Source organism: Hyperolius riggenbachi, chromosome 9 (assembly GCF_040937935.1).
Source record: "Hyperolius riggenbachi isolate aHypRig1 chromosome 9, aHypRig1.pri, whole genome shotgun sequence".
Classification (NCBI taxonomy): domain Eukaryota; kingdom Metazoa; phylum Chordata; class Amphibia; order Anura; family Hyperoliidae; genus Hyperolius; species Hyperolius riggenbachi.
Window position 1 is genome coordinate 243,806,691 of NC_090654.1, and position 24,023 is coordinate 243,830,713.

Genomic DNA, 24,023 nt, shown 5'->3' on the forward strand with positions numbered 1-24,023 from the left:
GCAGATGAATGTCAGTTAAATCATGTGTGTATGATGATCTGCAGATCTTATAGACTATCATTGCAATTTGCAGGAATGGATTTTTGGCAGGAACAGATCTTTTGCAGATACTGATCTTTTGTGTCTGTACAGCATCTGTGTGTGCAGCATCTTGCAAAGATTTTTTTCTGATGTGGAGTTCAGCTCCATAGAAAAGACTGTGTAGAGTATGGCTCTCATACTACATGAAGGGTGGTAAGATTGGTCTGTGATCTTTCATTTTCCAAAGACTATGGTCTGATGTGTGTATGAGCCTTTAGACAAAAAGCATGCCTTAAAGTTAACACACCTTATCAAAGTTAACACGCCTTATCAGAGTAGCATAGTGAGCGCTACAAACCCACAGGGGCTCAGGGCAGGACGAGTGGAGCTCTCGTCATTGCCAATTAGCAGGCATAAGTTTGTAGCGCTTGCTATGCTACTCTGATAAGGCATGTTAACTTTGATAAGGCATGCTATGTGTCTTAAGGCGCGTATACACGCCGTATTTAGCAAACGACAGATCCGTCAGACCCTCCCGGTGGGCGGATGTTCTGCCAACAGTAGCACGTGTGGACAAGCTGTCAGCAGACTGATAAGACTGTTTTTGACAGGTCCACTCAGCGGATCTGTCAGAAACGAGGGAGGAGCTAACTGCAGCTGAGGGAGTCATACCACACAACAGAAATCTGAAGGCAAGGGGGAGGCATCCTTCTACAGTATGTTCTACAAATGCCTATATCACTAGTAGAAAGGGTTAACTCACCGCCTCTTTCCTCTGTGCTGCCTGCTGCTCCACATCCTCCTGACACTTCTGCCTTGAAAGCCAAACTTCCTATTGTACAGGTGGAAGTGTCGGGAGGGTGGAGAGCGGCGTACTGCGCATCAGCTAGAGGTGACATCGGTAAGCTAACCCCTTTTAGGACAGTTTTGCTTTTCGTGAAGAAGTTCCAGTTCATTCCTACTGCTTAAAGGGGTATGAAACTCAGCATTTCCTCTCTGTTCTAAAAGATTATTTACAGCATAAAATTAAATAACACATAAGCAAATTGTAGCAGAACAGCATGCAAACAGTTAAACACAATGTTTACATTCCTCTGTTGCTGCGATTAGTATACAACAGCGTCTTTTTGATGGGTCCGGTTTTGTACTCAATGTAAAGCGAGAGCTCTCGCTGTTTGTGCTCCCAGACTCCTCCCTCCTGCTTCCAGGACCTCCGGTGGCAAGGGAAAAGGGGCTATTGTTGCACCCCTGGCTTTGAGCTATTTATTCATGCTAAAGGAGCCAGTTTGTGGGCCAGCTGTACACCAAGCAGAGTACTGTTACCATGGTTTCTCTTTCAGTTTAACGTTACTCTGGGAAATTCTTAGCTGGCTGGAGATTACATTGGAAAGGTTATTTCTAATAATATGAAATTACAGAGAGTTGTGCAGCGCCGGTCTGTACTTACAGCAATTTTATAATGAAATTGGATGAAACTGGATTTTCCCTTTAAAAATGTATCTTGCTACTTCTAGAATGACAGAATATCCGTATTCTCCTGTCCGACGTGCCTTTAAAAGCATTTTTGCAGAAATTCCTTTGCCTGTGATGGCCGAGCCTCATAGATGATTTCCTTTCCTCCGCCAGGCCGTGAAGAACCAGCAGTATCGATTTAGTGTCATTATGAACGAGCTCTCAGGAACGGATAATGTTCCCTACATGGTCACGTTGCTCAGCGTCATCAACGCCATCATTTTCGGAACGGAAGAACTGCGGCTCCGAGTGCAGCTCAGAAATGAATTCATAGGTAATAATTCTGCATGCTTCTTCCACTGCAGAGACCTGTGTAGCAGATATATAACTGTATACTGTTTATAACACCATCCTATACAGAGGCTGGGTATACCAGGGTAGCCGTAATTTCTGGCAAAGGCATCCGAATTCTAACAAATGATGGGATGTGTAACTAGAGGCGAGAAGACTGGGAGGTGTTACATATAGCCAAAACTTAAAGGGCAAGTGACGTGAGAGGCATATGGAGGTTGCCATATTTATTTCCTTTTAAACAATACATGCTCCCTGGCTGCCCTGCATGATCTATTTTGCTGAAGTAGTGTCTGAATAAAAAATTAAGTTACCTTAGGGACTTTTTTTTATATGTATGTATATTACTGTCATTTTTGTAAATAAAGGCTTGTAATTATTGTTATAGTATAAAAAAAACACTAAATGGAAAAAAATACATCTTTATTTTCAAATAAAATATTAACCCCAGACATTGTACTAGGAACACAATTTAAACATTGTAAAAACCGTGACAAAAGGACAAATAAAATGTGGCTGTTTTATCAACAATAGCACATTTTATTTTTAAACTACAATGGCTGAAAGCTGAGAAATGGTGAATTTTTTTCAGTTTTTTTCTTCTTCTTCCCTGCAAAATGAAGATAAAATAAAATAATTCTTAACAAAAAGTACTACCCAAAGAAAGCCTATTTGTCCCGCAAAAAAAAAAAATATATAGATAATTTCAGTGTGATAAGTAGCGATAAAGTTATTGGAGAATAAATGGGAGGAGCGTGATGTGAAGATTGCTCTGGTTTTGAAGAGGAAAAAAAAAACTGTTAGTGAAGTGGTTAAAAAGAAATACATATGGCATTGTCCATATTCTTCTCACTTCAGTTGTCCTTTAGGCCCAGTGCACACCAAAACTGCTAGCAGATCCACAAAACGCTAGCGGTTTTTGGAGCTGATTTCAGAGCGATTCTAGGTATGTTTAGAGACGTTTTCTAAACACACCTAGCGGTTTTGGGTGCGTTTTTGGGTAGCAGATTACACATATTGTTACAGTAAAAGCTGTTACTGAACAGCTTCTGTAACAAAAACGCCTGGCACACCGCTCTGAAGTAGCGTTTTTCAGAGCGATTTGCATTTTTCCTATACTTTACATTGAGGATGAAACGCTTCCGAAAACCGCAAACGTGCAGCAGGGGGCGCGTTAGCGGCTTGGCAAAAACCTCAAACCGCCGGTGTGCACTATCCCATTGCAATACATTAGCCAATCGTTTTTACAGGCGGATGCGGCCGGCGGATCGCTCCAAAAAACGCTTGGTGTGCACTAGGCCTTACACCTGAACTAGGAAGGATATAGAAGCTGCCATATTTATTTCCTATTAGGCCTCTTTCTCAGTGCGACGTTAAAGTCGCACGTTAGAAAATTTTATAACGCAGACTAACGCACAGCAATACAAAGTCTGTGCGACATTCACAGTGCACACGTTGCGTTGTGTGTAACGTGTAGCAATATTTAGAAAGTGCTGCATGCTGTGCGTTTAGCAAAACATTTGCTGCGTTATGTGTGTTGCACATGCTCAGTAAGGCTTTTTTGGTTTTTTTTTTAATGTAACGCATGCGCTGTTTTCGTTCCATCAGTATGCGAGGAAAACGGCGCACCGAGAGACACATAACGCAGTGCAAAATAATGTCCAATTTCATAACCTACATGCGCTGCGTTAAGGGCACGTTGTGCGACTTTTACGCCACATCAAACGCAACGTCCCACTGTGAAAGAGGCCTTAAACAGTGCAAATTTCCTGACTGCCCTGTTAATCCTCTGCCTCTAAAGGTTCGTATACACGTCCGATAAAGATCGTTCGTTACGAACGATTCGTGACGTTTACACGATATTCAAATTAGACGGAAAAGATCGTTCGTAATGAACGATTGTGTACACACGTGAACGATATAAGTATAAAGTACTGAACGACGAACGATTAAAAAATGCGTGCGCAAACGGAAGTGACGTTATGACGGGCAATAAGAACATGCGTTATCGGACGATCTTTGTACACACTGCAACGATTGAACGATTATCTTTCGAAAAAATCCGCCGGGTTGTATCGGTCGGATTGAACGATAACGGTCGTTATCGTCCCAAAAAACGATCGTTGGAAAATTTGGAGCGCACGATTATCGGTCCAATTGTCGTTATCGTTCGTTTTTGAACGATCGTTATCGTACGTGTGTACTCAGCTTAATACCTTTAGCAATAGACCCTGAACAAGCATGCAGATCAGGTGTTTTGACTGAAGTCTGACTTGATTGGCTGTGTGCTTGTTTCAGACATGTCATTCAGACAGTACTGCAGCCAAAGAGATCAGCAGGACTGCCGGGCAAATGGTTTTGTTTAACCTCCTGAGCGGTCTGGACGAGCTCAGCTCGTCCATCACCGCCGGAGGCTGCCGCTCAGGCCCTGCTGGGCCGATTTTTATCAAATAAAGTGCAGCACACGCAGCCGGCACTTTGCCAGCCGCGTGTGCTGCTTGATCGCCGCCGCTCTGCGGCGATTCGCCGCGAGCAGCGGCGAAAGAGGGCCCCCCTAGCCGCCTGAGCCCTGCGCAGCCGGAACAAAAAGTTCCGGCCAGCGCTAAGGGCTGGATCGGAGGCGGCTGACGTCAGGACGTCGGCTGACGTCGATGACGTCACTCCGCTCGTCGCTATGGCGACGATATAAGCAAAACAAGGAAGGCCGCTCATTGCGGCCTTCCTTGTTTATTCTGGGCGCCGGAGGCGATCGGAAGATCGCCTCCGGAGCGCCCTCTAGTGGGCTTTCATGCAGCCAACTTTCAGTTGGCTGCATGAAATAGTTTTTTTTTTATTTAAAAAAAACCCTCCCGCAGCCACCCTGGCGATTTAATCAGAACGCCAGGGTGGTTAAAAACAAATAAATATGGCTGCCTACATCTCCCTCTCACTTCAGGTGTCCAAATGGTATTTCTTCAAACTGGAACTTCACTTTTGCTGAGAAAGAGGAAAATCTTTTTGTACATGACAGTGATTAAATTAGACTTGAACTAGAAGGGATATGGTAGCTGTAATATATTTAAGATGTGATGATTACCCACCTCTGATCTTATTAGCTAAAGGCGGCCACTAACAATACAATTTCCTGAACAATTGTTTACAAATTATTCTTCGTATGAACAATCGGAAATGATCGTTTGGGACCACTAATAGACAACAATCTCCTAACCAATCCGATCAGATTTATGAAATGGATCTGATTTTCATAGTAATAGCAGTAATGCAACTGGTCAGGACAGCGGCGCTGCACATTATGCTTGTGTTGTGTCGGGAACGGTAAAGCGTACAGTCCATGAAAAGTATGCTTCAACGTGCGTGTTTACAGGTAACACACTGACTGCATGCAGTGCACTGGGCGTCTGCCTGCCATTAGGTCGCATTCACAGTGGGACGTTATGGTAGCGCGTTATAAAGTCTTATAACGCAGCTTACCGCACTGCAATGATATTCCTATGGGCCATTCACAGTGCGACGTTAAAGTCGCATTAAATAAACTTGTTGCGTTGTGATAACTCACAGCTTGCAGTGTGTTACCTCTTAACGCAGACACGTTGCGACTTTAACGTCGCATTAAACTGCAACGTCCCACTGTGAATACAGCCTTAGGCTTTATTCACATCTAAAATAGAAATCGCATTTTGCGATTTTTGTGCGCGATGTCTTTTAGCGCCTCCCGGCACTCCACTACCTTCCATTATAGCAAAATGGCCCCGAAAATGGTACATGCGGCGCTTTTGTGAACGGAAAGCAGACTAAACGCGCTGATATGAACTATCCAATAAGGATTCATTGCACAAGGTATTTTAGGGTGTTTTTCAAAGTCGCCAGCGCTCAAAAAATGCGCAAAACGCCCTAGATGTGAACAATCCCATATACCGCACCGGCCACACTGAACGCATAGGTGGTGATTCGCAGAATGCGGCCGTTGTGCGGCACTGCAACTCACCACTGTGAACCTAGCCTTACGGAGCCACACACATCCAATCTTTCCACCTCCGTGTAGTATGAGGACCAACAGATTTTGAATACTATGAACAGAATTGGGTACTTTTCCGTTAGCTGGGCGCTTCCCCTAGGTGGCGATAAAACTCCAGCAGAGTTAGGCCTCTTTTCCACGAACTGTTTCTAGGCAGTGAAATGCCTCTCAAACTCACGTACGTTAAAAAAGGGCGCCGGGAAAAAAGGGCGCAGGGTTTTAAACGATAAGTATGAATAACGTTTAAAAAAAAATTGTGCTATATTTCGTTTAAAAATAATGTTTTGTAAAGTTATAAATCATTAAATAATGGGTATGAAATCGGGAATTGTAAAAACGTTAATATTCCCTGTTTAAAAAGTGAAATGTATAATAACGTTTTATAAAAGTTTAATAAGAATGTTACTAAAACTATACCTAACCCTACTCTCACACAGAACCCTCCCTGTACCTACCCCTAACCCCTAGACCCCCCCTGGTGGTGCCTAAACCTAAGACCCCCCTGATGGTGCCTAAACCTAAGACCCCCCTGGTGGTGCCTAAACCTAAGATCCCACCTGGTGGTGCCTAAACCTAAGACCCCCCTGATGGTGCCTAAACCTAAGACCCCCTTGTGGTGCCTAAACCTAAGACCCCCCTGGTGGTGCCTAAACCTAAGACCCCCCTGGTGGTGCCTAAACCTAAGACCCCCTTGTGATAAACATTAATAAAGTTTTAAAAAAATATTGTGCTGTTTTTCGTTTAAAAATAATATTTTAAAAAATATTGTACTGTTTTTCGTTTTAAAATAATGTTTAAAAAATTATAAATCATTAAATAATGTGTAATCATGAGAAGCAGTTATAAAACATTAAAAGTCTCCGGGCGCCGCTTGTAAAACGTTATTTTTCTCCGGCGCCCTTTTTTCCTGTTGGGCGCCCATTTAACGATATTTATTATAGGAGTGAATGGCGGCGCCCTTTTTGTCCACCTGCCTCATGCGCCCAAATTTCCTGCTTCCCTCAAGCTCTCACAACTGCTCACTGCTGCCTGCTGCTTGGTAACTGCTTGTCACTGCCTGGTAACTGCTCACTGCTGCCTGGCAACTGCTTGCTGAGCACACAGCTCAAAAGTTCATGGAAAAGAGGCCTAACATCTTTCCCTACTATCCATGGCGGCCTGGAGGGGGAATAGTAATTAACGCCACCTGGTGGTTGCGCCCGGCTAACGGAGGAATACCCAGAATTGTGTAGGTAAGCTCTCATACTCTGTGGAAGGTGTGAAATTAGCCAACCATTGGCCAATTAAACTTGGATGTGTGTATGCACCCCCTTCACCTCCTCTCTCTTTGGCGTTACATTCCTTCCACTACATCAGGCCCATTACCCTCTGCAGTGACTTCCTTGACAAGGACCTTTAAATTAATGTATTATTAAAATGAATGAACACTTAAAACATTCAAACTATTGGTAAAGGTGTGGACACAATGGGCTCTATTCTCAAAGACTTCCCGCATGCGGTAAAGTACATGCGGGAAGTTTGCACCCAAAATACCGTCAAGTTTGCATTCTCTAAATTTTCCGCATGTTTTTCCCGCATGCGGAAAAAGTGTGGTAAAAGTGCGGGATTCATGCGGAGAACTTTCCGCAAAAGTCGGTATTTTCCGCAATAAAAGATCAATTCTCAAAAATGTTCAGGCGCATCATTTCGTCGTTAATTACCAATGGGCTCTATTCTCAAAGAGCCAAAAGTACCGCAAAATTTTACCGCTAAATTCCCGCCAGCGGTAAACTCCGCATTTTTTCAGCATTCACTAACATTTTCCGCATGTTTGCCGCATGCGTGAAAAAAGATGCGGAAACAGCCATTATTCATGCGGGAATGATGCGGTAAAAAGGTCGCATGAAAAAATGTTTAAAAAAAAAAGTTAAAGTCCAGCAAGCACAGCCCTTAAGCCTCCACACTTCGTTAAAGTCAATGGGATTCGGAATATATCACTTACTACTTGTAGGTGATAAAAAAAATCGGTAATTAACGACGAAATGATGCGCCTGAACATTTTTGAGAATTGATCTTTTATTGCGGAAAATACCGACTTTTGCGGAAAGTTCTCCGCATGAATCCCGCACTTTTACCCCACTTTTTCCGCATGCGGGAAAAACATGCGGAAAATTTAGAGAATGCAAACTTGACGGTATTTTGGGTGCAAACTTCCCGCATGTACTTTACCGCATGCGGGAAGTCTTTGAGAATAGAGCCCATTGAAATTCTCAAAAGGTTCCGCATGTTTTTTCCGCATGCAGAAAAAGTGGGGTAAAAGTGCGGGATTCATGCGGAAAAATTTCTGCAAAAGACGGTATTTTCCGCAATAAAAGATCAATTCTCAAAAATTTTCAGGCGCATCATTTCGTCGTTAATTACCGATTTTTTTTTTTTTTTATCACCTACAAGTAGTAGGTGATATATTCCGCATCCCATTGACTTTAATGAAGTATGGTGGCTTAAGGGCTGTGATTGCTGGAATTAAACTTTTTTTTTTTAAACACTTTTTCATGCGACCTTTTTACCGCATGATTCCCGCATGAATAATGGCTGTTTCCGCATCTTTTTTTCCCGCATGCGGAAAATATTAGTGAATGTGGAAAAAATGCGGAGTTTACCGCTGGCGGAAAATTTGGCTCTTTGGCCTGGTGCACACCAAAAACCGCTAGCAGATCCGCAAAATGCTAGCAGATTTTGAAACGCTTTTTCTTCTTTTTCTGTAGCGTTTCAGCTAGCATTTTGCGGTTTTGTGAAGCGTTTTTGGTGTAGTAGATTTCATGTATTGTTACAGTAAAGCTGTTACTGAACAGCTACTGTAACAAAAACCGCCTGGCAAACCGCTCTGAAGTGCCGTTTTTCAGAGCGGTTTGCGTTTTTCCTATACTTAACATTGAGGCAGAAACGCCTCCGCAATCCAAAATCTGCAGCAGCCCGGGAGTATGCGTTTCTGCAAAACGCCTCCCGCTCTGGTGTGCACCAGCCCATTGAAATACATTACCCAAGCGGATCCGCACCCGCAAGCAGATCGCAAACCGCAGCCGAACCGCTCTGGTGTGCACTAGGCCTTTGAGAATAGAGCCCAATTTAGTGTAGAGAAAAAAAAACAATGCTAAATCACAGTTCACAGCTAAATTGAAAGTAAATGCTGCCCTCTAGTGGAAAGCTGTGGGTAAACACTGCACTGCATTCTAAATCAGTCCATTTAATTAGCACCTGGTGGTGGACCATCTGACCCAGTTTTTAACTTGATGATCAACTTGGAAAACCACCAACACAACAGCAGGACTGTAAAATAAAACTTTTTCTGCTTTAAAAGTACGTTCCATGCTAATGGGAAGGACTCTGCTTACAGGAAAGGAATTTATCTAGCACTCTAGAAGAGAATATCTACCAAAAAGTTTTAAAAAAGACTCCAGTTTGCAGTCTGTAACCTCAGGTCATGTGACCTCCTCAGTCAGAGTGCTTCTGCTGATGGCTTGAAGGGTTGCAGTCGCTGGTATGTGTGCCCTGCTAGTGCTTTAGCATTGCTGTGTCAGGTTTGCACAAACTATAAGTCACTGTTATGTGGAAGGATATTGGCTTCAATTCATTAAGACGTGTGCGGAAAAGAAAAAATAATAGGGTTGGTTACATACTGCATGTGTTAAGCTAGGTTCACAGTGGTCAGTTGCAAAATAATTCTGCATGTCAACTCACTGGCCATACAATTCTGTGGGCCTGATCACAGTAACTGATCACATTATTCTAACTTGCTGCATGCAGGCTTTGTATTTATGTCCAGTCTCCATTGCAGTTCACACTCATTATAATGCATGTGTTATGTAACTGACCACTGTGACCCTAGCATCAAGGTGGCCACACACCATACAATAAAATTACATTTTATGGCAATCTGATAAAATGATTGGTTGTGCAGAAAATTTTGAAAGCTTTCTTTTTATTTTTTTCATTTGTTTGAGAAATCTGATTGAATTTCCTGTTTTTAAAAGATGATCAGTAGTGGTGGATTTTTCTGATCAATTTATATGAAAATTGGGTACTTATCCGTTAGCCGGGTGCATCCGGCAGGTGGCGTTAATTACTATTCCCCCTCCAGGCCGACATGGATAGTAGGGAAAGCTGTAACTCTGGTGGAGTTTTGTCGCCACCTAGAGGATGCGCCCGGCTAAAGGAAAAGTACCGAAAATTGTATGGTGTAGGGTAGATTGAACCAAAAAAAAAATGCTTGGGTCTGTACATCAACAAATTGTCAATCATTTTTATCATAATTGGGGAAAAATTGAACATATATATGTGTGTGGTACATGGGTCAAATTTTTGAAATGTTGCAATCGGTCAGAAAAATCTATCCAATTCTTTAAACAATTGTGTGGTGTATGTGGCCACCTAAATAGTTGTGTGGGTATGGGCCTTAAGCTCCAACAGATTTAAAATATTTTGAAGAAATTGGTTTCATACTACATGAAAGTGGTGAGATTGTACAATCAAGATTATGTGGCGTATTGGCAGCCTGATAGGACAGAAAATGATTGGATATGGATGAATACAATTTTGTTAGATTCTTTAAAAGGGCCCTCCTATTGCTACTCAAATACATTTCTTTACCTGAAATTGTCCATCAGATTGCCCTCTGTGTGTCCAGCACTGGATTCATTATTGTTGATGATCAGAAACATTTTGGCTTTGTTCACATCTAAAATTGTAATAGCGAAAGGCCAGCGGTTTGCGAGTGGTTTTTTTTTTTTTCCCTCCCAGCACTTACCTGCGCACTACGCTTTTTGTGTAAAGCGCTTTTGCACAGTGTTTTGTTTTTTCACTTCCTGACATAAGGCAGGAAGTGAACTCTTTGACCCGGAAAAGAATAAAAACAATGTATTCTTAAAAGCGCAAACACAATCGCCGCACAAATCGATTTTGTGAGCATTTTGTGTTTTTCCTATGCCTTCCATTGTAGCAAAAACACCCTAAAAATGGAACAGGCAGCGCTTTGCTGAGCGGAAAGTGGATGAAAAGCGCTGATATGAACTAAAGGATTCATTGCACAAGCGATTTTAGGGCGTTTTTTTTTTTTTTTTTTATCGCCAGCACTCCAAAAAAACACAAAACGTCCTAGGTGTGAACAGGCTGTGTGTGTGTGTGTGTGTGTGTGTGTGTGTGTGTGTGTGTGTGTTTTGATTATCTTACTAAAATGTTTTTGTTTTTTGTTCTTTTGGCTTTTTTTGGGGGGGGGGGTTGAACATATTCATGATTTTCAGGGGCTGAATGAAAGTATCCAAGGGCTGAGGTGCCCACTAATGCTACAATGTTTGTAAAATTTTACCAAAACCATGAAGTAGAAGGGTTAACTGAGCGAATATACTTTGAGGCTGCTTACACAGAGGGACGTTACAGGCGCACGTTAGTGCGCCTGTAACGCTCCCCCAACGCACAGCAATGTAACTCAAGTGGGCTGTTCACACTGCCCACGTTGCGTTACATGTAACGCTGTACGTTGCCCGGAAAGTGCAGCATGCTACGGCGTTACATCGGCTATAGCCGCGTTACTGTTTACACATGCGCATTAGGGGGCGGAGAGGAGGCGGGGAGAGCCAGCTACAGTAGCCGCGCACATGGCTACTTAATATTCACTGCACTGGCGGCCGCTGATTGGCCGGCGGGACCACGTGATGCGGAGTGTCTCGGCCAATCAGCGCCACTCTGGGAGACTTTATCGGAATAGAGCCGCCTAACGCGGCTCACTCTACCGTCGGCTCTTGCAGCACCATACGTTGTGTTAGGTGCACGTTATGCGACCTTAACGTGGCACCTAACGCAACGTCTTGGTGTGCAAGTAGCCTGAGGCTACATTCACAGGAGGACATTGCAGAGCTGTGTTATAAACTATTATAACGCAGCTTACTGCACTGCAATGCTAATCCTATGGGACGTTCACAGTGCGATGTTAGCGTCGCATTGTAATGTTTAGCGTTATGGTAACACACCGATGCAGTGTATTACCTCTAAGCGCACATGTTACCAGGTACAGGAAGGCATACTTTTCATTGCCTGTATACTCTATTGTACCTACTGTATGCAACGGTAAAGGTAGCCATACACTGGTCGATTTGCCATTAGATCGACCAGCTGACAGATCCCTATCTGATCGAATCTGATCAGAGAGGGATCGTATGGCTGCCTTTACTGCAAACAGATTGTGAATTGGTTTCAGCCTGAAACCGATCACAATCTGTTGAGCTGCTCCTGCCGCCTGTCCCCCCGTATACATTACCTAAAGCTGGCTCCGGGTCCTCTTCTCTGCGCTGCACTCCGCACCGCATCCCAGCGTACACTGTGTCACTCCGTTCAAATAGAGCGCCCTCTATTTGAACTTCCTAGTCACTGCAGTGACACAGGAAGTTAATGTACGCTGGGATGGAAGCAGGAACAGAGCGGTGCAGCGTGGAGAAGATGCCCGGGAGCCAGCGTCAGGTAATTTATACCGGATCGGCCGCCGCTAGCGACGCGCTCCCTACCCGCGGGCGATCGACGGTATTTTTCCGCACGGCGCGATCGACGAACCGATCCGATTTCGGGAGGAAATCGGATCGGCGGGTGCGTTTAGCGCGAACGATTGGCAGCAGATTCGATCCCAGTGATCGAATCTGCTGTCGAAACGGGCGCAAATCGGGCCAGTGTATGGCCAGCTTAACAGTGTTAATCTGTGTTGCAACCTTTTTTTAATGTAATGCGACTTTAATGTCGCATTACAACCAACGTCCCACTGTGAATAAGCCCTGAATGGATAATTTAGGCAGCCACTTATATAGAAGTGAGACTGTGCAATCAAGATAGTATCATTACTGGCCCCCTTCACATTCTGGAGCTGCTCATAAATTACTGGCTGTTATGGTGCCCATACACGATACAATAAAAAGTTACATTTTACCGTTTATTCGATCTAAATGATCTAATCGAATAAAAGTTGAAAATATTTTTTTTCGATCAAGAAATTTGAACGATTATCCCGTTTTTTCGAGAAAAATCTGATCGGACATGCTGGAAAAATCTTTATATTCGATCTAACGGAATAATCAAACTTAATTATCTAATTGAAAAAAATTAAAAATTGTACCATGTATGGGCACCTTTAGATTCATTCTGGTTCAGCTCCTTAAAATGTCTGGTTCCCATTGAGCCGAATTTTGCATGTTAGTTCAATTCTCAGAGCATTTCTCAGTAGGCAGTTTGCAGTTGTTATCATTACGCAGTTATATAGCACAGGCATCTACAGGATCTTCTCAAAAAATTAGCATATTGTGATAAAGTTCATTATTTTCTGTAATGTACTGATAAACATTAGACTTTCATTTATTTTAGATTCAAATACACACAACTGAAGTAGTTCAAGCCTTTTATTGTTTTAATATTGATAATTTTGGCATACAGCTCATGAAAACCCAAATTTCCTATCTCAAAAAATTAGCATATTTCATCCGACCAATAAAAGAAAAGTGTTTTTAAAACAAAAAAAGTCAACCTTCAAATAATTATGTTCAGTTATTCTCTCAATACTTGGTCGGGAATCCTTTTGCAGAAATGACTGCTTCAATGCGGCGTGGCATGGAGGCAATCAGCCTGTGGCACCGCTCAGGTGGTATGGAGGCCCAGGATGCTTCGATAGCAGCCTTGAGCAAATCCAGAGTGTTGGGTCTTGCGTCTCTCAACTTTCTCTTCACAATATCCCACAGATTCTCTATGGGGTTCAGGTCAGGAGAGATGGCAGGCCAATTGAGCACAGTAATACCATGGTCAGTAAACCATTTACCAGTGGTTTTGGCACTGTGAGCAGGTGCCAGGTCGTGCTGAAAAATGAAATCTTCATCTCCATAAAGCTTTTCAGCAGATGGAAGCATGAACCCACTTTTAAACCAGAAACAGCGGCAGAAGCGCCTGACCTGGGCTACAGAGAAGCAGCACTGGACTGTTGCTCAGTGGTCCAAAGTACTTTTCTCGGATGAAACCAACTTTTACATGTCATTCGAAAATCAAGGTGCCAGAGTCTGGAGGAAGACTGGGGAGAGGGAAATGCCAAAATGCCTGAAGTCCAGTGTCAAGTACCCACAGTTAGTGATGGTCTGGGGTGCCATGTCAGCTGCTGGTGTTGGTCCACTGTGTTTTATCAAGGGCAGGGTCAATGCAGCTAGCTATCAGGAGATTTTGGAGCACTTCATGCTTCCATCTGCTGAAAAACTTTATGGACATGAAGATTTCATTTTTCAGCACGGCCTGGCACCTGCTCACAGTGCCAAAACCACTGGTAAATGGTTTACTAACCATGGTATTACTGTGCTCAATTGGCCTGCCAACTCTCCTGACCTGAACCCCATAGAGAATCTGTGGCATATTGTGAAGAGGAAGTTGAGAGACGCAAGACCCAACACTCTGGATGAGCTTAAGGCCGCTATCGAAGCATCCTGGGCCTCCATAACACCTGAGCAGTGCCACGGGCTGATTGCCTCCATGCCACGCCGCATTGAAGCAGTCATTTCTGCAAAAGGATTCCCGACCAAGTATTGAGTGCATAACTGAACATAATTATTTGAAGGTTGACTTTTTTTGTTTTAAAAACACTTTTCTTTTATTGGTCAGATGAAATATGCTAATTTTTTGAGATAGGAAATTATAGTTTTCATGAGCTGTATGCCAAAATTATCAATATTAAAACAATAAAAGGCTTGAACTACTTCAGTTGTGTGTATTTGAATCTAAAATATATGAAAGTCTAATGTTTATCAGTACATTACAGAAAATAATGAACTTTATCACAATATGCTAATTTTTTGAGAAGATCCTGTACTTTAGGGCTTTACATTGAACGTCGTTTTGTCACTTAAAGGGAATGTCCAAGCAAAATAAAAAAAATGAGTTTCACTTACCTGGGGCTTCTACCAGCCCCATGCAGCCATCCTGTGCCCTCGTAGTCACTCACTGCTGCTCCAGTCCACCGCTGGCAGTTTCCGACCTCGGAGGTCGGCGGGACGCATTGCGTACATTTTTACGCATTCCCGCTAGTGCAGGAATGTCAACACATACATTTTTACGCATTACTGGTTTAATGCGTAAATTTTTATGTGTTTTTATGTGAAGCCCCAGGTAAGTGAAACTCATTTTTTTATTTTGCTTGGACATTCCCTTTAACCTCCTTGGCGGTAACCCCGAGCTAGGGTCAGGGCAGAAAACTGCAGCTAAGAACGGTAATCTCGACCTCTGCTCGGGGTAGCTGCTGGAGGCTCTGTGCATTTCTACATACCTCCCGGGGATCCCGACGTCAGCCGGCATTCTTACTCTCCGAGGCTCTGCTTCCTCCTGGTGAGATCGCCGGCAGTCATCTTGTTGACAGCCGGCAATTTAACTTTAGAGTTGCAGCGCCACCCGGAGGATGGAGGCATAACTGCAGCGCTGGAGCCAGGGAGGTGAGTGATTGCTGGGCTGTGCAGATCTCCCTGGCAGCATGATTTTTTTTTCAGGTTTTGGGGTCTGAAAGGGTGCAAAAAAAAATTGTATCGCTTTTAGACTCTAAAATCCGGAAAGAATCATACTGCCAATGGGGTTAAAGAACCACTATCGCAAAAAAATAAAAATAAAATAAAATACAGGTTAACACATACATATAAGAAGTGCATTTTTCCAGAGTAAAATGAGCTATAAAATGTCGGAACCGACATGTTTTTGATTAGACCATCTCTTTATGGGGGATTTTTTTGTATTCAATCTTTACAAAAGCACTTGAAAGGATCTACAGTATATCCACATGTGCACACTATTCTGGCAGTTGGACTGAGCAACTGCCATTCCCCAAGTGCTTTTTGAAAATAAAGAAAACGGAATCCTCCATGAGCGGATGAGCTAGTCCAAAACCTGACAGTTCTCTCTGAATTGTACTACTTACTGTGAGTGACAGCAACATGGATAAAAGTAATTTATTGCACATTTTACTCTGGGAGAAATATACTTTTTATTTGTGTTTTAATGTATCTAAAATGTTATACGATAGTGGGCCTTTAACGCTCAGAATCTAACTCCTGCCATGGTTTAATGTCTTTATCATAGGAAGGATTGGGACCCACTACGGGTGCTTTGTGGCAAATGCAAACTGTAGCCACTAATGTGATCACTCTCAAAATGCTGCTAGTTGGTCCACTCCCATAGATATCCATTAAAGTAGCTCTTTGCTGATCACCTGCAGAAATAGCGCTCCTAGAGGGTCCCACCCTAAGGCCAATTTTTGAGGAGCCTAATAACTTATCAGATAGTTTTTGGAACAGGTGAAATCCTATTTGTTTGATGAAAATCTTGCAACGTTATTGGGAAGAGCATGACGATGATCTATATTTACTCTTCCAGGTCTGCAGCTGCTGGATGTTTTGACAAGATTAAGGTAAAAAAACCTCTCAGCTTAAATGCCTTTGTTTATCATTTTCCCTGTGGGACCTATAGGTTAACTCCATCCACCTTTAGTTTTCTTCAGCAAGCATTTTATTTACCTATACAGTTGGGGGGCAGACATATGTACATATAGTACCAATCCTGATTACAACTTGCCTGTGTTCCCATTTTTTATTTTTTTAAATGCTTGTTTATTAACCCTTCCATCATCTCTAAGGGCTCTTTCACATTAGGGCAGATTTTCTGCGTTTTAACGCAAAGGGTAAAGTTTGCGTTACCCAAGGTGAAATGAAAGTCCATAGACTTTCATTTTAGCTTTCACATATAACGCAGCCTTTTTGTGCGTTGCGTTACACTGCACCCAGGCGCAGTTTTTCGGCCGACGCTAGCTTTACGCATTACAATGTTAGTCAATGTAAAACGCACACTATGCGCGTTTTTAATCCGTTAACGCAGGCAATCAGTCCCAGAATTCAACAGAGGAACAATGTAGAAAGTTGAAAACTAAAAGAAAAAAAAATTACCTGCGTTTTTCTATGTGCTGTAACGCATTGAAAACGGATTAAAAACGCACACTCACTGCAGTGCAACGCATATCAAAACGCATTAAACTGCATACAACAAAACGTATGATTTGAGCGTTCTCCAACGCAAGCTCTGATGTGAAAGAGCCCTAAAGGTGGGCTGCAGGGCAGCTTTCCTGAAAACTAATTAGAGGTCATGGAACTTCTGTTTCAGCAGTGCAAACACTTATAACAGGATAGCGATAAAACATTCAGAAGATGGTCATTAGTCTGTGTGGGAACTGAATAAATGGCAACAATATCATTGTGATGTTATAATTGATTAAATGTTAAACTAAGATTTTCAGCCCTATAAAATGCAAAATTAAGAATATGGGATTCCAGGTAAGCTACATTTTGGATTGGTTCTACAGATGTAATTATTTATCCTGTAGGATAAACTTCATGTTTTCTTTAAGTGTTTACAGTGCCCCTTGCACAGTTTTAATATGGTGTCACATTTGAACTATTTTGTGTTTTAAATGTGCAGTATTACAAACAATAGAACAAGTTGTGTTGCTTACTCAGGAGGCTCCAGGACTTCTCCAGAGCAGCCCCTACTCTGTGGAACTCCCTCCCCCATTAGGCTCACCCCCATCTTCAACTTATTAAAGCAAGCCTTAAAGGACACCTGAAGCGAGAGGGATATGGAGGCTGCCATATTTATTCCTTTTAAGCAATACCAGTTGCCTGGCTATCCTGTTGATCCGCTGCCTCCAATACTTTTAGCCATAGACCCTGAACAAGCATGCAGCAGATCAGGTGCTTCTGACATTGTCAGTTCTGACAAGATTAGCTGCATGCTTGTTTTTGGTGTTATTCTGACACTACTGCGGCCAAATAGATCAGCAGGGCTGCCAGGCAACTGGTATTGTTTAAAAGGAAATAAATATGGCAGCCATCATATTCTTTTTACTTCAGTTGTCCTTGAAAGACCCATCTGTTCACCATTGCTTAGCCACCATATTCATAGCTCCATTCCACTTCCTTGGACACCCCACTCCCCCTTATGTGTTCCTCTACCCCAACCCTTAGATTGTAAGCCTTTTAAGCAGAGCCCTCTTCCCTGTGTGCTCTTCTCCACCATCATATGGACTCAGTGACTCATCTACTATACTTATCCCTACATTGTGACATCACTATTCCGTGTACAATACAGTAGTTGAATGCTAGAATGCACCTGTGTAACGATGTTTAACCACTTTATCCACCACTACAGTATGTCTATGTCCTCTGGGACTTACTCTAAGGCCCAGTGCACACCAAAAACCTCTAGCAGATCCGCAAAGAGGTTTTTGAAGCCGATTTTCAGAGCAAATCTAGGCATGTTTAGAGAGGTTTTCTAAACATGCCTAGAGTTTTTTGGAGCGTTTTTGTGTAGCAGATTTCATAAATTGTTACAGTACAGCTGTTACTGAACAGCTTCAGTAACAAAAACGCCTGGAAAACCGCTCTGATCTAGCGTTTTTTTTCTAAGTGGTTTGAGCTTTTCCTATACTTTACATTGAAGCAGAAACGCATCTGCAAACCGCATAAATGCTGCAGGAGCCACGTTTGTGGTTTGCTAAAAACTTTAAACCGCTGATGTGCACCATCCCATTGAGATACATTAGCCAAGCGTTTTCACAAACGGCAGCGTTTTTGAAAACTCTACCAAAAACGTTTTGGTGAGCACTAGGCCTAAGCCATGAGGACATAGATATACGTCTTGTAGCTGAAGCACAGCTGTGCACGGTTGGGCATTGCACCTGTGGACGCCTTCGGCACTATCTGCTGCAGCACTAATTGGTGAAAGGGAATATTTGTTCCCTGAGCCAATAAATTTGATTTTTACCATTAAAAATACTTTTTATTTTCTCAGTTCTTAGTGAAAAATACATACTGTAGCATTATTTCAGAATCAAATATCCTCATTAAAAATTGTGACAGGAACATAATCTATTTTGTGATAAATGGTAGAAATAGTCAAACAAGAGTTGTGGTTTTTATCTACAATAGCGCTTTTAAACTGGAATTGGTAAAACTGAGAATTTTTTCCCATTTAAAATGCTTAGAAAACAGAATAGTTTGAGGGAACATACAATAAAAGCCTAGTTTGTCTTAAAAAAAAAAAATATATATATATTTTACTCACAAGTAGGGATAAAGTTATTGCCGATTTCAATAGGGACATAGCTAAAATGTCAAAGCTGCTCTGGTCCATAAGGAGAAAATAAGGTCTGGATGCAAATTAATGTTGTAATGTCTCCCCTATCTATTGTAAACGGTAGCCCCTGGGTAATATGTTAGTGCTTTATAAATAGTTTAATAATAATTTCTGTACAGCATCTTCTATCTTCGTCAGATAGTAGACTGCTACTTAAAGTACCTAATGACTGCGTCGATTGGTGTGAATGCGGCGGCAGCCCCAGGACCACCTAATGCCAATTGATGTCAAGTCCTGGAGCGGGGTTTTGCAGTAGATCGCATGCGCCGATGCTCCGCTTCATCATCAGTCTCCAACAGCAATTGCCGCTAGGAGTCAAAACCACCGTCTATTTACAATGTACAGTGCTGCGATCTACGGCAACGCAATGCTGTACTGGGGACAGTCATGTGACACGGCTGTCCCCCTGGGAGGCAGGAGAGCGATCAGCTCTCATAGGCTGATGTCTATGAGAGCCGATCGCGTTGATTGGCTGGTGGAGGGAGGGAGGGATACAAAAATAGAAAAAGAATAGTAATATTTATTAAAAAATAAAACCAATATTTGTAAAGAAAAAATAACACTCCAGGAGCAATCAGTGCCCACCAACAGAGCACTCTGTTGGTGCACAGAAAAGGGAGGTGCTGAGTGTGCTGAGTTGTACGGCCCAGCAAGGAGGCCTTAAAGCTGCAGTGCCTAATTAGTGAAAAATAGCCTGGTCCTAGGGTGGTGTAAGCCCACGGTCCTCAAGTGGTTAAAGAAAATCTGTAACGAAAAAACTCCCCTAGGGGTACTTGCCTCGGGTGGGGGAAGCCTCTGGATCCTATTGAGGCGTCCCCCGTCCTCATCGGTCCCACTGCGGCGGCGAAAATCCTCCCTGAGCGGCGGCGACGTAAATATTTACCTCTTGGCTCCAGCGCGGGCGCAGTATCCGCTCCTTCCCATGGAGGTAGGCGGAAATAGACTATCTCCGTCCGGCTGCTTTACTGCGCAGGCGCAAGTCTCCTGCACCTGGGCAGTAGAGCGGACCCGACGGAGATTGGCTATTTCGGCCTATCTCCGTCAGAAGAGCCGCAACAGCGCCCCCGCTGGAGCATGGAAAGGTAAAAATTGAACAGACTGTCGGGTCTGTCGGGCCGCTGTTCGGAGGGCTGCAGCGAGACCCTCGTGGGACAGAGGAGGACGGGGGAAGCCTCATTAGAATCCGGAGGCTTCCCCCTCCCGTGGTGAGTATCCCCAGGGGACGTTTTTGAATTTACAGTGTCTCTTTAAAGCAAGGAGGTAATGAAGGTGTGCATTTTTTGTACGTCCTGGCAATCACTGACCTGTGCTAGCTGCTGACTTCCTTTGTATGTTCCCATCCAGAGATTTGGAGGATGAAGACTTGCTAGTGCAAGCCCAGGTGTTTGAGGAAGCCAAATCAGAAGATGATGAAGATTTTCTTAAGCTATATGGAGGCATTGATATGAACAATCACCAAGAAGTCTTCTTTACACTCTTCAACAAAGTGAGCATCCCTCGAGGCGCCACATATCATTTAAATTTCTTTCCTAGATTTGTGCAGTCCCATTTTGCATGGTTGGTTTTTAATCCGTTTATGTGCTTCTTAGTTACCTGATGTCAAATTTCTTGTAAAAATACCAAGTCATGAGCCGAGACATGGGACACTTTCTGCAACAGACTGTCTGTACTACAAGCTGCAATTTCCTTAGAGAGATTTAAGGTGTGCCATTTTCTTTGCAGTTTTTGCAGTGGAGATGATGCAATCAAGAAAACAGTAGCAGCCCTACCCAAAGAGCCTGAAAACTAACTGAACTGAGTGGTTTTGGTCATGTCAAGACCAGGGTTTTAGTTGCAGAAGTCTTAATTTCATACAAAATACAGGAGCAACCTGGTTGCTGCGCTGTGCCTAGTAATGGAATTTAATAGATTTGAGACTGCCACGTGTAAAAACGATGCCATATTACTAACTGCTTAAGCCTGCATAGTTTTAACACTGGCAGCTTCCGTGCATGGGACGTGGTCCCGAGTCCCGCCTCCCCCACCCCGCAGGCACAGAACTCCCTTGTCTAAAGACAGCTGAGTTCCGTGTATCAATCAAAATCCGTTTTCAATGGCTCCTGTCTGCCTGATCAGCCAATCACAGTGATCAGGAAGTAATGAAATTAAAGACTCTGGTCCTTAAGGGCCCATTTTTCTTAAAAGGATTAGCCTGCAGTACTAAAGTGGTTAAAGTGTACCTGAAGGGGAAAAAATCCAAAGAGGTCCGCACACTCCAGGAATCAAACTCCAGAAGGGGAAAAAAAGTGCCCAATGTGAGTACTCGCCTCAGTGAAGGGAAGCCACCAGCTCCCTCGGGTTGCCACGTCCCCCTCCACATCACTGTTTCAGTGCTGGCCGCTTCCCGACGCTCATCTACAAAGCGAATGGCTCATCTTTTTCTGTTAAAGCGGTATCGTCACCATAACAATCAAATTTCAACAGCAACTGGTCTGAGTGTATTAAGTGATAAAGATGCTTATCCTGCATTCAAAACTTTTTCTGCTGTTATGATTTGGAGTTATCACATACTTAAAGAGACTCTGTAACAACAAAAATCTCCCCTGGGGGGTACTAACCTCGGGTGGGGGAAGCCTCCGGATCCTAATGAGGCTTCCCACGCCGTCCTCTGTCCCACGGGGGTCTCGCTGCAGCCCTCCGAACAGCCGGCGACAGAGCCGACTGTAGCTTCAATATTTACCTTTGCTGGCTTCAGCGGGGGCGCTGTGGTGGCTTTCGGCACGGAAATAGACGGAAATACCCGATCTCCGTCGGGTCCGCTCTACTGCGCAGGCGCCGGAAACTTGCGCCTGCGCAGTAGAGCAGACCCGACGGCGATCGGGTATTTCCGCCTACTTCGGAGCCGACAGCCGTCAGAGCGCCTGCGCAGGAGCCAGGAAGGTAAATATTACGTCATCGCTGCAAGGAGGGCTGCAGCGAGACCCCTGACGGATGGAGGACGGCGTGGGAAGCCTCATTAGGATCCGGAGGCTTCCCCCACCCGAGGTGAGTACCCCCCAGGGGACGTTTTGTCGTTACAGTTCCTCTTTAAGGAGCATTGGCCCTTTAGTAGTCGGTGCCAAAGAATTGCATGCTGGGGGTTCTTTTTATCTATAATGTATTCCTCCTCTTTCCTTTATTTCCCTGCTAGCTGCTTATCTGAAACCTAATCCCCTAATCACTTGTGTTTACAAGCAAGGCTGAGGTGCCTCAGCGATTGGAGGAGACAAGAGAAAAAAGTAAAGGGCAGAAATTACATCACGAGTTAGCCTTAACTGTGGGCAAAAGACATGGCCCCCACCACTAACAGAATTCTCGTCATTTACTATATAACATTCACTGAAATCAAAACGTGGACAGTACAATACATGTTATGTAAGTAGATCAAGTATTTATCTACTTATATGTGTTTTTTTTTCCCTGGCATAGTATGGCTGATCCTACTGCTTTAAGATCACTCGGCTGGTCCTTGCTACTGCACAGGTGCAAGCCATCCTGTGAAGTGTGGCCACGAGCTTCATGGGGTCCCGGCACAGGAACAGCAAGGGTGGAGGAGGAAAGCCCGTTAAGGATCCCTCTACCGAGATAATAATCTACATTCATGTTCAAAATTTGCTTTTTAAAAAAAAAAGACCTCTAGACAAATATAAAAATAAAATATCCAATTTTGTTTTTATCACCCTTTATCTTCAACTTGAAGTCCAGGCAGATGGGGACAAAAGACTACAATAAAACCACAAACCTATATTTTATCCCCTAACCACACTGTCCAAACCTACAATAAAAATGTTATTTACAGGTTTCTTTGGATAGTTCTGTCTAGTTTGTAGAAAAGTCTATCATTTTGGGAACATGACCTAACTTGTGGAGGACAGTATGATCTTTGAGTACATCTTACTAAAAAAAAAATACTACGAATCCTTGACAAATTTTTATTGCTGTTCTTGATTTCCATCTCCTAGAATTATCAGCTTCCCTATCAAAGCCACATAGCTCCAAGTTAATCCCAGCAATGACACGTCCAAAAACTCCAAAGGTTTTTTACCCCTTTGAAGTCAGTTCGAAACTGAAACAATGTGTCCTCAAATTGGGCTGTAATTATTGACCGGGAAATGGTTTAATGCCTTTGGATGCATGCTGATTTGTTTTCTATGTAATAAGGTGCATATTTTTGTATTCTTCAGGTCAGCTCTTCACCACTCTCAGCCCAGCTTCTCATCATCCTGCAAGGTCTTCTGCAGTTCGATGTCGGTCATCCTTCGAGTGCCTTGCTCTGGGAGGCATTGGAGCTCTTAGTGAACAGAGCTGTGCTGCTTGCAGATGACTGTATGTATTATATTATTAAGGGGAACTCAGAATTATTTTTTTTGACTATCCCAACTTCCAGCCAGTGCTGAGATCTTTAGCCTATACCCTCTATACTCGAGATGGCTGCAAGGTAGTAGCTCGGATTCCCCCCTTATGGTGCTTTTGGTCATCTGAGGTGGAAGAGGATCAGAAAAGATGGCAGCTGGGCCCCTTGACACCATTTAGGCCCAGGTACCTGCCTAGATTCTCTTGTGGATGATCCTGCTCTGCTTGCTATACCCTGTATGGAAATGAGTAAAGCTATGTTGAGATGCTAGATTTACGTTGCATGAGACCTGATCATTCATGGTCATCCTTGGGTGAAAACTAGTACTAGTACAGGTGTGTCTCAATGTTGTTTTTGTAATCTGCCAACCCAGGTCATTAAAAACCAAGATGAACAGATTAATAAAAAAGTTACTTTAAAGCTGGGGTCTCAAACTCCATTTACCTTGGGGCCGCAGGAGGCAAAGTCAGGATGAGGCTGGGCCGCATAAGGGAATCCATCAATCAGCAGCTCCCGCGCTGATTGAGCAGCATCGCCACCTCTGCCCACCCCTCTCACTCTTCCTTCACAGAGAGGGGCGGGCAGAGGCGGCGATGC

The 24,023-nt window shown here is 43.4% G+C and overlaps 1 protein-coding gene across 3 annotated transcripts in view; it reads left to right on the forward strand.

Annotated features, from left to right (window-relative positions):
* INF2 (inverted formin 2) overlaps positions 1–24,023 on the forward strand; it is a 189,828-nt gene that overhangs the window by 97,021 nt on the left and 68,784 nt on the right. For all 3 annotated transcript variants that reach the window (XM_068254230.1, XM_068254231.1, XM_068254232.1), the window contains exons 4-7: positions 1,648–1,807; positions 16,244–16,277; positions 20,399–20,540; positions 23,257–23,398. In XM_068254230.1, coding sequence (XP_068110331.1) covers positions 1,648–1,807; positions 16,244–16,277; positions 20,399–20,540; positions 23,257–23,398 — 478 coding nt within the window. The remainder of the gene's footprint in view (positions 1–1,647; positions 1,808–16,243; positions 16,278–20,398; positions 20,541–23,256; positions 23,399–24,023) is intronic.